This window comes from Diaporthe batatas, assembly GCF_019321695.1.
Source record: "Diaporthe batatas strain CRI 302-4 chromosome Unknown Contig00009, whole genome shotgun sequence".
Lineage (NCBI taxonomy): Eukaryota > Fungi > Ascomycota > Sordariomycetes > Diaporthales > Diaporthaceae > Diaporthe > Diaporthe batatas.
The window spans coordinates 1,588,728-1,601,544 of record NW_025408556.1 but is presented as its reverse complement, the minus strand read 5'-3'; the positions used below and the strand labels follow the sequence as shown (position 1 = coordinate 1,601,544).

Genomic DNA, 12,817 nt, shown 5'->3' with positions numbered 1-12,817 from the left:
GCATCACTTGTATTTAACTACTAGCAGCGAGTATTCAGAACTGGCTTCAAATGTTATGCATGTTACCGAGGTAACTTAGTAGCTGCTCCATCTTGTATCATGGCTTGGCTTCCAGGTCCAAGTGTCGAGAGGGGTTCCAAGGTTTCCCCTCATTTGACAAGCAAGCGGGCGGGTTGATCGGACTTGGGAGACGTCGGAAGACGCACTCAACGACACCGTTCTCCCGCGCGCCCTATGACAGCCGCACATCTCGGAAAGGCTCCTCGCAACCCGATAGGAGAGGGGTTCAGTTGCCTAGGTACGTAGCTGTGGATCCATCCTCGGCACCTGGGCACTCGTGACTTGGGATGAGACATCATAAGCTGGGGTGAGCTAACTTTAATTGCCTACTAGTCCTAAATCCTCGGGGCCGGGATTGTGGGGTGCATGAATATATCAAGTCCGCGTCCGGGGGTTGCTGAGACTTCATTCCCGCATACTGGACACTTGCAAGTTCCGACAATACTCACACAGACTGCAAGTTTTCACGCAATGCCTGAATTCACGGTAACCGACAATGATCTATCTCCCTTGAAAGCCAAGGTGGTGCTCGTAACAGGGTGCTCCAGCGGTATTGGGCTAGCGACAGTCAAAGAGTTGCTCAACATTGGGGCAAAGGTCGTTGGAGGAGATTTGTCTGCTCCGGAGCCTGGAGTTGACAATGAAAACTTTGAATTTTTCCAAGTCAACGTCACTGACTGGAAGGCACTACGAAACTTTTTCAAACACGCTGCAAACAAGTTCGGGCATATCGACCATGTGTTTGCCAACGCTGGTGCGTAGTCTGGTAAACCCAGGCGGCGGCTGCGAAACACTGAAGTAGGATCACTCGACTGACCCGTGCGAACAGGTATCGGCCCTAAGATGGACTTGCTCACAGACCAGTTCGATGAGGACGGAGAGCTCTCTCGGCCGAATCACATCGTTTTCGACATCAACCTCACTGCCGTCGTTGACACCGTCAGGCTAGGAATCCACTACATCCGAAAGAATCCTAGCGGTGGCAGCATCGTGGTGTCAGCGTCGTCCTCTTCATACCAGAGGTATCCCTGCTACGACTATACCTCTGCGAAGCATGGTGTCCATGGTCTGGTTAGGGGCCTGGTTTCCGAGATTGGGCCCGCGACAGACATTCCTGTCCGCATCAATGGTGTTGCACCGGGCTGGACCAACACCGGGATCGTGAATGAAGCTCTTTGTGCCAGTGCAGGGGTTCCGTCACAGGGACCAGAAATTGCAGCGCGATCAGCACTTATCGTCATGGCCGACACCTCCCGTCACGGAGAAATCATTCACTCGTCCCAGGGGAAATATTTCGAACTCGAGTCACACCTTCTCAAGGCTACTCATGATATTCTGCAACAAGCACCAACTGTTGAGCCGGTGACACGGTCACTTGCAGATGAATATCTCGCAATAGTAGCGGCGTATAAAAAGGGCCATGGCATAAAATGACACTGAGTTCGTGGGTTGGACCAACCTTAGAATCTGATAGCTCTAATATGTTTGAGGTCTTGTATGAAGGATTGGCGCAGTCGGCCTCAACAACATCTCTTCATGACGCAAATTGCCCCAAGTGGCATGCAGTCGCAGAGGCGCTATCGTTTGCTGCGGAAACAGATCGGACAGTTTTGAAGTGTGCACAAATCACGGTACCCTGTGAAGTCAAATGGATATCCAAGCCGAAGTAAACCTTCTTGGGTGTGATTTATTATGCAATTAGCCTCGTCTGTGCGGCATGAGGCTGAGACCACGTGCCCAGTCTTCTACACCGTTGCGCAGTTGTTGGTATTGCATCTTTTCTTAAAGGCTGGGTCTTTGAGCGTTTAGCATTCTGCGAGGGGACTGTACGCCTTCGGGATGTATGCGGATTAAGAATGAAACCACTCAACACACTAAGCATCAAATATACTCTCCAGACGGATTCCTCTTCACCGAGTCCCAGCCCCCTCCCCACGGGATCAAGCCAAGTATGCTTCTGTTCATGGGCGTTGCTATTTCCGAGCCTTGAGCAGCACTTTCAGACCGGGCTTGTGTGATGCAATCCCTCCAGTCACCACCCACTTTCCCGCATCTAGCATCTCTATCTCGAAGCGACGTATGATCTCAGGTACAAGCTTGTGTATCTCCATCAGAGCGATCTCCTTGCCCATGCAGACCCTCGCCCCCATGCCGAAAACATACATGGCGGCGTCCATTCTAGCGACCTGCTCCTCGGAACCCAGCCAACGCTCGGGGCGGAACTCGTCTTCGTTCGCACCGAACACGTCGGCGTCCCTCTGCACGACATATGCTTGGCTCGTCATCTCGGTGCCCTCCGGGACGAAGGTGCCGTCGATGACGATCCCTCCCTGAGGCGAAAGGCGCGGGAAAATGTTGGGGATCGGAGGGTTCACGCGCAAAGACTCCCGGATGCACGCACTCATGTACGGCAGATGCGTCCGTGTCTCATCGTACTGCACGACCGGGCTCAATAAACCCTCCGCATCCGCCGCGGCAATCTCCGCCTCCACCTTCGCCATGACATCAGGGTGCATGAGGAGCAGCCGGAGAGTCGCGCCCAGCCCGCTGCCTGTGGTGTCGACGCCCGCCTGGATCAGGAGCGTCATGTGCGCCGTCTTTTGTATGGCCGTCAGAGGCTGCGCCGAGCCATAGTCCTCACCGCTGCCGCCGACCGTGGCCTCGAGCGTCAGCTGCAGCATATCCGGCGGATCAGGCCTGGACTGCCCCATCTCCATCCGGCGCTCCCGCTCGGCGATCTCGCGGTTGGCCTGCGAGACGAGCCAGCCGTTGCCTGTCTCGTCCGACTCGCGGGGGAGCACGTGGGGCCCCAGGGGCGAGGGGAATATCACCTCCCGGAGGAAGCGCCAGCGCTGCGAGAGGCCGAAGAGCGCGAGCCCGTCCCTCCAGGCGCGGATGAGGCCGCGCTCGTCCCGGTCGTTGGCGAGGAAGCCCCAGGGCTCAGTGAACACGATGGTGGTGAGCACGTCGGCGGCGAACTCGGCGACCTTGTCGCTCAGGATGATTGGCTCGCCAGTGTCGATGCGCTGTTTCTGGTTGGCGAGGAACATCCGGATGAGATTATCTACTCGCGCCTCCCAGTTTTTCTTGATCAGGCCGACGCCCCAGGGCGCGCCGCCTAGTGCCTTGCGCAACTCCTTGTGCTCCTGGCTGTCGATGACTTGGAAGATCGACTTGGGGCCGAGAGCCTCGTGGCCGTACGTTGACGATTTGGTGTTACACTTGGCGTTCCAGTAGATCTCAGGAAGCGCCGAGGCCTTGTGAAAGAAGAGGAGGCTGGGTGTGATGCGAATTGGCCTGCCGTCCTCTGGTTTGACACAGTTTAAGTCAGCAGCAATACGTCTGATTGAAGTGACCTTATTCCAACTTGTTCTCGTAATTTATGTTAGGAATATCAGAGGAGATTTCGACGTACTGCCGTATTTACGCACAAGTGACATGAGCCAGTCGGGCTCCACCGACGCAATCGAGGCCAGACCCAACGGCAGAGACGAGCATGCCGCATACCACGGGCCTGGGAAATGACGCAGTGGATGCCAGAAAAGACAGTAAATTATACGGTGGCTAACAACCAATAAAGCAACAACTCCAAATGCCAGAGCGGCCTTGAAGAGTGCTGGCTGAACAGCAGAAGGGTTCAAAAATTCGATCGCCATTCTGGTAGTGTCTTGACTTCAGTTTCTTCGTGAAGATAGCCTAAACAATGACACCAAGCCATTTGAACCGATCTCCTTTTCAGTTGAATGATATTCCAATTATTTATGGTCACCTTCATTGCCACGGCTTTAGTCACGGGAATACTCGATCCGGAACCGGACATCTGCAGTCAGCGTCACTGCCAGTGTGGCCATGTCAGACACGGCACCTGGTCTGCCGAATGAGGTAGCACAGGCCTGGTGACACACATGCGGGGTTGACAACTAGTATTGAAGTCAAATGCTACCTGAGTCCTGTAATTATCGTGGCCTGACTTGGCGATGATGTTGATCATGAGGAGATTTGTCACTCTTGAATCCGAGGGCAGTTCGGTGCGAGTCTCTGGTAGTAGATAAGATCGCCGTGAGCGATATGCGTGGGGCTTGCTTTTTTTTTATTCTTTTCTTTTTGGTCCGTCTCAAACACAATTCCACACTCCTACATATTATTACAAGTAACGTTGAACGAATTGGAACTTTTCTGCTTTGTGGCTGGTAACCATGCCTAATGAGTGTGCTAACTGCTGGTTTGACTAGAGCCTTTTATGCAATTCTAACACTAATTAGAGTAAACGCAGTCTGTTCTGTGGTCGTGGCAGTAAACCCAACACCTGGGCATGGATTGATTCTGTTGCGACTGACTGCACCACATGCTTATTTGTTCTTGTACTAGTAGTTCGACATTAAGACCGTCTGTCAGAATCCTAGACTTTGCTGGTAGTATCCCATTAGTGACCAAAATCAACTTGACTGTGAAATCAAAGATCAACGTGTACTATAAAAGATTGTTGATGGCAGTGACCGGAGTCATCCCACGTCTTCAGAAAGAGTGATTTAGCTGAGTGACACCAGGACTAACCGTGCAACTTTGTCCACCAATCCGATAAGTTTCAGCACTTTGAGGGATATCCAGCTTCTCTCGAGGCCCATATTTTACCTCCCAGTGTGCCATCTAGTCCTGAGGCTGAGAGGGAGAGGGGCTAGCTGCATCTTTAAAGGTGGTTTCATTTTTGGTCCGTATACCAACTGATATGGGAAATTTTCAACAAGACGCACTCATTGTTTTCATACGGTATGACCATCGTATATGAAAATTGCAGCCAAAGCTAACGGACTACAGAAACGATTCCTCTAAGCCCACACCTCAACTGCTGGGACTTCGGATGCCATTACCAAGAAGACGCCGACTACTATGGAAGATGACGCCCGCATCTTGCATGTGTAAAAGTATATTCCACATTGCGCAGTCACATGCTGGGTCTTGCATAGCCCCCCCCCCCAGAGGCTATGTCAGTTGGCTCTGATACACCTGGGCGTCCACGAGCTACACCTTTCATGGGACTTAGTAGTAGTGATCCCTGGGTTCTGTCTCTCCCGTAACATAGATCTAGGACGTATTAGATTCAGTTCTTGCCTTAGCACATCTAGTATAGCCGGTCGATGTGCGTGTATTGCGACCGCCTCTGTGGCAAGTGAGGGTACGTTTGCAGCATTTATGACCTTTTCAAGCTAGATCCAGTGGAACCGGTGACCTGCCGTTGGCGTGGTCATAGTCATTCTTCTCTTTTGCATGAGTCTACTTTGGGTCTGAGTCTTCACGGACCTCTTATTAAGGTTTTGGGAGGCACGGTGGGCTGAAGGAGGCGTGAAACTGGGGGGACGTAAGATGGGCAACGAGTTCTGTAAGCGAGAGAAACTAAGACAACTTGCCCGATCTGAGCTATGAAGAGGTATTGTTCATGCTTCTGATGAGTGAATTGCCGAAGGCTGGTATTGATTATAATTAGACCCGAGGCTGGCTTTAGCTTTTAGATTAGTTATTAGTTTATACTATTAATATAAAGCTAATAATTATTTAATATATACTTTTAAATTTATTTATATATAAAGTTATTAGTTTTCTTTATAAGGCTCTTTTTTTTATTATATTTCTTATATATTATATAAAAGTAAATAAATTTTTAATAATAAAGTTATATATTTAAAGAAAGGAAATTTAATTTTTAAATATTTAGATTTTTATTTTTCTTATATAGTATTTATTTAATATATAGTAAATAAACTTTATTTAACTTTTAAAAGTTTTAATCTTTTATAAAATTTATATAAAAGGTTTTTTAAATAGGTTTATTATTATAATATTATTATTCTATTAATAATTATATATTTAAGATAAAGATTATAATATATTTAGTTTATTAATAAGGGTAGATTTAAATAGTTATTTAGTTTATTAATAAGAAAAACTAGTTTATTAAGTTTTATATTATAGAATTCTTCTTCTTTTAAGGGTTATTTTAAAATTATTTTAATTTTATTATATAACTATTTTATTAACTTTAACTTTAATATTATAGTAGATTAACTTTTAAGCTATTTATATTAATAATATAGTATTATTAAAAGTAATACCTTTTAACTTTATTTATATAATATAAGGTTTAACTATATATCTATATACTATATTTTTTTTTACTATTATTAATATTATATTTCTTTAGATGTTAAGTTTTAAGTGTTTATTACTATATAAAGGCGCTATATATAATTTATATATATAGGGATTAAAAACGAAACTACTAGACCCGAGGCTGTCTCCCGTGACCCAATCGGCTCCTTGGTTGAAATGAGTGGGATTGCCTCGGGTGTCTTGGGTGCTAGGGAACTTAATGGGGGCGTCACAATTTACATAAGTAGTAGCATTTTCTTCACAATCTGCATAGCTCCCACTGAAGTGACGATTCTCCACTGTGGCTGTCACTCGCTATGCACACAGTGATTCGACTTCCAACCGCATCAATGCGGACTGCAACAGGGATTGACAGCTCACTCTGCTATGCGATATTACGGTCACTGAGCAGGAGAAGTGCAGCTAAATTTTGTAGCTATCTAGGAAGGGCGGTCAGCAAGCAGGAGGCCTCAAGCGCTGCCAGTGGTCTGCGTTGGGGCTTCCGACTGGATGATGTCTGCAACCGCTGCTAGGTGCGGCGCAGCATGCCCAGCTGCATACCTACTTAGGTACTCAAGTACATGGCATTTCAACCCACGGGGATTAGCTTTCTCCAACCCTCAGCATCATGCTCATAGCCAATTAGCAACTTAAGATCTCATTCCTGCCTAACTAAATTTAATTGAATCTTGTCTAGTTCTCTCGCCATTAGCATTCCGGGAGCTTTGATCATCACAGATCAACCCTGATTCCTTGGCTTTGACAATCCTACAGATCGGCACGCCATGTCAGCTTCAGAGTCAGTCATCAGGGAGCATGTCGCTCACCTAGAGGGCTGGATCCAAATTTGCAACAAAAATCACGGTGCTAATTGTCATGTGGATCCTATTGAGGGGAGACCGCCGCATCATATCCCAGACTGGGTCATAGACACCGAGGACTGCTGCATCGTCCGCGGTTGTAGCGTCCAGAGATACGCAGCGCTCAGCTATGTTTGGAGCCCCAAGGACCGCCTCCAAGGGACGTCGGCAACATGTGACAGGCTCATGCTGAAGAAGGATAATCTCGCCGATTTCTGTCGAAAGGGCTTCCTCCGCAACAACATCTTGGAACGAGTACCAGCAGTTATCAGGGATGCTATTGGTTTCGTACAACATTCCGGGTTTAGGTATCTTTGGATTGACAGCCTTTGCATCGTCCAGCACGAAGACACAACTAGAGACCGCGTTGGTCTTATGAACGAGATCTATTCCGGCGCCTACTTCACAATAATAGCGGCTTCATCCATCGAGGGACGGGGACTCTACGGCGAGCATTATGACTACGACCGCTTACCTGACGGCCCTTCAGCGCACTACTTACACAGCGGGCTTCTATGTTCGCACTGGGCCTCGCGAGGTTGGACCTTTCAGGAGCACCTCCTGTCAAAACGTTCTATCGTTTTTATAGATCATAACTGCTTTTGGGAGTGTGAGAGTGAAGTTCAGTGGTCCCCAACTCCCTCCATGAACATAGAATCCTCGGAACATTCGGTATGTCTTGTTCGACTTTCTTAAATACAGTAACAGCCAGTCATCAGCCAAATACTCTGGGCACCTTGAGAATTACAGCCCTTGGAATCATCTAGACCAAACTTTTGACCAAGAAAGGTTGCTAGGTTCGAAATCATAACATGAGGGAATGCCGAGAATGGCGACAGGGACATCACAATCGCGACATGCTGGAGGAAAAAGCCCTCCGAGGCTTCCTTGGCCAAGAATTGAGTAGAGCGAAATCTCAGGACCGGTCATCGCTCTCTGCTATTCCGGACTTCAAATTATACATCGAGCTGGCATGTCGATACAACAATCGTAACTTTACATACGACCAAGATGCGCTTCCGGCCTTTTCAAGCATTCTCGAAGTCTTGTCGCGGCGGAGATTCCATGGCGGATTCATCTCCGGACTGCCAGCCCTTTTCCTAGACTCGACCCTTCTCTGGCAACCGCTTCTTACCGCACGGCGACGTTCCCCGTCCGGGACAGCAACCAGGATTGCTCCCATGGCTCCGCTGCCATCATGGTCATGGGTAGGGTGGCAATGCTTGATAGACCCAGACAGTCTGATAGGTGGCTTAGATTACATGGAACATCACGTTTCATTTTACGTTTCATTTTACGTACGGGACCCTTTCAGAAATAGGAAGAATTCCTGGAGAATTCGGAAGCTGGTGGATTGGTCTGTCCTTTACAAAGATGGTTCTGTCAATCCAGTCGACGAACCTGCTCTACTGCAGAGCTTCAAGGATGACTCGGAGGAGAACCATGATCCTCTACCGACAGGGTGGTCTCGAGATGTCACCGGTGCTTTCATCCACGCAAATGATCCCGCAAACACTTTCCGATACCCCCTGCCGATACAGAGTAATCGTCTTCCCGCGGTAGCCGATAGGAATGCTTCTTTGCTATCCTGTGCGACAACAATCGCCACGTTGCGCGTTCGACGGGTTCTTGCCCCGTACCGCGAGGTTAGACCGGCGGACCACTCGAGATGTTCTTTTCCCAGAGTCTCAGTTTTTAAGACAGACTTGTACAACCACGAACCGAAACTTCATACCTTATGCCCAGTCATAACTCTCGAAGATGAAGATGGGAGATGGGCGGGTGCAATGGCCGTCATGGAAAACTCGGAAGGGCGTGCCTCTGTCCAAGCTGGGTCGGAGGTCAAGATCATAGCCATCTCGACTGGGAGCGCATTGCAGCAGGATGTGGCCGAATCATATCCAGAAATGGTAGACAGCCAAGGATTCTGTCGTTATGGGCCTTCGTGGAAACCCTATTACTTTGAACCGCGGTATTGTCGTGATGACCTTGACAACTTGGGCCGGGACTGGAACGGGGAATACTCAGTTACAGCCCACACGCGACAAAGTATAGAAGCCGGCGTAGACGTTGGGCCTTTTGCCCACCGCCTTTACTCAGATGGAAACATGGGAAGCCGTGCTACTGTCCAAACTACACCAAGAAAGCCCAATCACTGGTATCGCTGGCTTCGCTTCCATTCCCGACTCGTCCGAGAACATACAGAGCCCCTTCATACGGTGGTAAACACTCAAGACCCAGAGCCCAATCAGTTCGAGCGATATAACTTTTACAACGTGCTCTGGGTTGAAACCATTGACGGCATTATGTACAGGAAAGCCGCTGGACGGGTACCGAAGGAGATATGGGAGCAGAGTTGCGGGGAACCGACAAAGATTGTACTGGGGTGAATGAACGAGGCATTGGGGCATCCCTCATATTTCTAACTGATTTCGCTCCTATTCCGTATACGTCCGAGGACATACATGACGCCTTTATATAGTGGTAAACGCTCGAGACCCAACGGTCAAAAAAGTACAGTGCCAATGACAGTATAGAGACAATATAGTACCTGTGGGCACGTGGCCTCGAGAGAGCCCAAAACCATATAGAACTCAAACACACCAAAGCAGATACAAGAGACTGCAAACCAACGCGTGTCTCACCGTCTCACTTCACCCAAAACGCAGAGGTGACTAATGAGATAACACATTCTTAGGCACTAAAAGTCTGTATCACCAAAAAAGGCCATGTGCCCATTGACATCAATTTAAGCGCCACAAACTCCACACTGCAATGGATTGTTCTTGTTTATGCAGTCCAGCTGTTTGCTGCATGATCCAAAGGGGGCCAACTAATAAACTAGAGAGGTATCCCAATCCCTGATGCAAATGCCCGCCTGCCTCATAAGTCACGTCGCATCGCGAGCATCGCGAGTGCCACACAAAAAGGCTATACCGTACGTGATCTGTCTTGTTCTCCAAATAAACAACAAGGGACTTTTGTGCCTCGTTCCCGCCGGCCAGGCTCACCGGTGGGCTGCGGCACAATGTTTCGCGGACTAACGCCCCATCGCCCAACTAATAAGCTCTTGATACTTTATACAATAGTTGTTGTGCTTTTTAAGGAAACCCCCTCAGCTGTCCGCCCTGGAGGTGTCGACCAGGTCCCCGACCCAGCCCATCTTCTCGCGTCTCTCATCGCTGATTCGGGCGTATTCCAGTAGCAGCCGCAGCACGTAGATCTGCATGTCCTCTTTGCGCAGCACGCGTTCGGCCCACTCCTTGCCCGCGGCGGCAATCTTGGCGGCCTGCTCGTCGTGTCCCTTGACCGTCTTTTCGCCGTCGTTGTACCCGAGGAAGTACTCCATGATACCAAACCAGTCCTGGAAGCGGTTGTCCATGGGCACAAAGTGCTTCCATGCTATCAGGCGGCTGTCGTGCCACTCCCGCCACACGGTTGCCTTGATCGGGAGACTAGTCGATCGGAGGAAGCCCAGGTAGCGGCCACTGAACGAGTTGCCGTCGATGTCGGGGAGATACTTCCAGTTGAACTGCTCTGCGAGGGTGACACCCAGTTGCACCTCGAAATACGGCGAGGTGTAGTAGCACTGGCCACCCTCTTCCTCCTCGACGCACATGAGGTCCACGAATGCCACATCGGCCCAGCTGTCAACCCACGGACCAAGCTTCGTCCGCGCGGAGTCGGGCTTGGTTGTCTTCTGGGCAGCCAGGCCATATGTCGCCGAGGGGAGCTCGAAGTTGAGCGGCAGCTCGGTCCAGTCCTCGGCCCTGCTTATCTTTGTGCCGTTATTCATGGCCACGAAACGGTGTCGCTGAAAGGCGCGCCAGTTGTTTTCTCTGTTCCGGCCACCTGTGGCAACGCCCCTCCAGATGACCCCGTCTTTCTTTTGCGGCCAGTCCACGCCGTGCTGGTCACCGCCGGTGAACCTCTCTTCCTCGTTCCAGTACATGGGCGCGGGCAGGAGGATCTCGTTGTTCACGGCCAGCTTGGACCCTCCAAACATGGGGAACAGAGTCTTGGTGGCGGACACGGTCAGAGGTTCAATAAAAATGCCGTTGAGGCCTTGGAGGTCGGGCTGGTGGCAAACTTGAGTGGACATGGTGTAGTTCGAGACGTAGCCCTTGTACGTATGGGGTTCGGAGAAGGCAGGGTTGAAGCTCGGGGCGTGGTCAAAGTCAGTCATGACCTCTGCCTTGCGAGCAGCGCTGTCGGGTGCGCAGCCACGCTGGACCACGTTCCAGTAGGGCTCTAGAGGAAGAAGAAGGCATTTTAGCAAACAGTTTCACGGAGTCTCGCTCTGCTCTGACAGAGACATGACTTACTCGTCCCCTCCCAGTTTTTCTCAGGGAGCTCGATGTCGCGATCAGGGCCTTCGCCGGGGGCTTTGAGGTGCTCGAATTCGTTGATGACATCCTTGGCCGGGATCATGGTCCTGGAGGCGCTTGCCTTGTTCATGTACGCGTTCATGTCCTCCCAGGGCACCACCATGCGAGGCTCGTCCATGGCGTTGAGGGCAATGTCCATGTCCGGCAGCAGGTGCTCGATTGTCTTGACGAGGTTCAGCCAGATCTGGGTCCAGAACCAGTCACTCTTGGCTGATGCGGTGCCGTCCCTGACATTGATGGTCATCTCGTAATCCCACGCGGCCTTGCGGATCTCGAGGGCGGGGAGGGCCCAGAAGGGCTCGAGGTCGTGGTAGATTTGATCCCAGAAGGACTCGACCATGACGGCATTCTTCTCTTTTGCGAAGGCGTACCATTGATCAAAGCCGGGTGGGGGGTGTCGGCCGCGGCGCTTGCGGTAGGCGGCCGCGGCTTCCGAGAGGGTACGCGACTCATCAGTCAGCTGGTCGTCGAACTGCTTATTAGCGAGGTCGATGAGGCGATCGATGGGATGTGCGCCGGCGCCTGAGGATTGTGACCCGGAGTTGCTGCCGCTGTCGCCTCCCGCAGCCGGCGGCTTGCTGTGATCCAACTGTAGCGTCTCCTCCTCTTTTGGTTTTGTGTCCACTATGGGCTCCTGGGCAGCCTCGGGTCTGTGCTTGTTGGCGTCATGTTGAAGGTTCGCGCCCGGGTCAGAAGACTGCCCGGGTGTTTTCCCAGCTGGGCTCTCGCGCCCAGGCTGGCTCGGGGCATTTTGTGGGAGGGAGTCGGGCGGCGACACGAATGAAGTGGGTGGTATGGAGGGCGAATTTTGTTGCTGTGGGCCGCTGAAGTGGTAGAAGAGTGTTATGATTATTATGGCGGGGACGAGGTACCGCACGATGGCGGAGGGCCTGCGTGGAGGGAATGCGGGAGAGCGCATTCTGGATGATATCATGGCCCTCCAACGCATGGGCGCATTCTTGTGGACGAGCGACCGCTTGCGTCGAGAGCGAGGGCAGGCAGCGAGGTTGTTGTTTGGTCAGGGCAAGGCGGCGAGACGGCAAGTCTGAGTAGCAAGTCTGTCTGGTACGTGGTCGCAAGTTGGGTGGGTGTGGGTCCTCTTCGATTTGGTTTCGACGGATTATCGCGAGAAAACGACAGGGTGTGGATGGGCTTTGGGTGGGGATGATGGCAGGGCAATGATCGACAGAAGGTCAAGGAGAGGAATGCCGGGCCTGTGCAGGCTGTGTCAGAGCAGGGCAGCACTTGGAGGCCAATTCGGGGCCGTGGTCGAGAGACTACCACAGTAATAATCCAAGACGAGGACGACGACAAAGGTGAGACGGTGAAGCGTAAAGCAGACACGGTCAAAGAATGGGGGGCACT

At 50.8% G+C, this 12,817-nt stretch overlaps 4 protein-coding genes across 4 annotated transcripts; 2 read left to right on the top strand and 2 right to left on the bottom strand.

Annotated features, from left to right (window-relative positions):
- Positions 1-531: 531 nt before the first annotated feature.
- On the top strand, positions 532-1,494 carry KVR01_008291 (uncharacterized protein; the record flags this gene model as incomplete). Its single annotated transcript, XM_044784776.1, has 2 exons — positions 532-816; positions 925-1,494. The coding sequence occupies 2 exons, from the start codon at positions 532-534 to the stop codon at positions 1,492-1,494; spliced, it is 855 nt and encodes a 284-aa protein (XP_044643269.1).
- Positions 1,495-1,863: 369 nt separating this feature from the next.
- On the bottom strand, positions 1,864-3,762 carry KVR01_008187 (uncharacterized protein). Its single transcript, XM_044793761.1, has 2 exons — positions 3,476-3,762; positions 1,864-3,367 (listed from the first exon to the last, which is right to left on the bottom strand). The coding sequence occupies exons 1-2, from the start codon at positions 3,714-3,716 to the stop codon at positions 2,034-2,036; spliced, it is 1,575 nt and encodes a 524-aa protein (XP_044643165.1). The 5' UTR covers positions 3,717-3,762; the 3' UTR covers positions 1,864-2,033.
- Positions 3,763-6,989: 3,227 nt separating this feature from the next.
- Positions 6,990-9,454, top strand: KVR01_007883 (uncharacterized protein; the record flags this gene model as incomplete). Its single annotated transcript, XM_044786428.1, has 3 exons — positions 6,990-7,602; positions 7,654-7,736; positions 7,862-9,454. 3 exons carry the CDS (start codon positions 6,990-6,992, stop codon positions 9,452-9,454), a joined length of 2,289 nt encoding a protein of 762 aa, XP_044642861.1.
- A 725-nt stretch (positions 9,455-10,179) lies between these two features.
- KVR01_007905 (uncharacterized protein) lies at positions 10,180-12,401 on the bottom strand (the record flags this gene model as incomplete). Its single annotated transcript, XM_044791236.1, has 2 exons — positions 10,180-11,315; positions 11,390-12,401. The coding sequence occupies 2 exons, from the start codon at positions 12,399-12,401 to the stop codon at positions 10,180-10,182; spliced, it is 2,148 nt and encodes a 715-aa protein (XP_044642883.1).
- Between the last annotated feature and the right edge of the window lie 416 nt (positions 12,402-12,817).

What these genes read in the sequence shown, in the direction of transcription:
- KVR01_008187 (XM_044793761.1), bottom strand. Translation starts at nt 3,716, where the DNA reads ATGGCGATCGAATTTTTGAACCCTTCTGCTGTTCAGCCAGCACTCTTC. An exon ending in ACTTGTGCGTAAATACGGCA is followed by an intron (nt 3,368 to 3,475) that starts GTACGTCGAAAT and finishes GTGTCAAACCAG; the next exon opens with AGGACGGCAGGCCAATTCGC.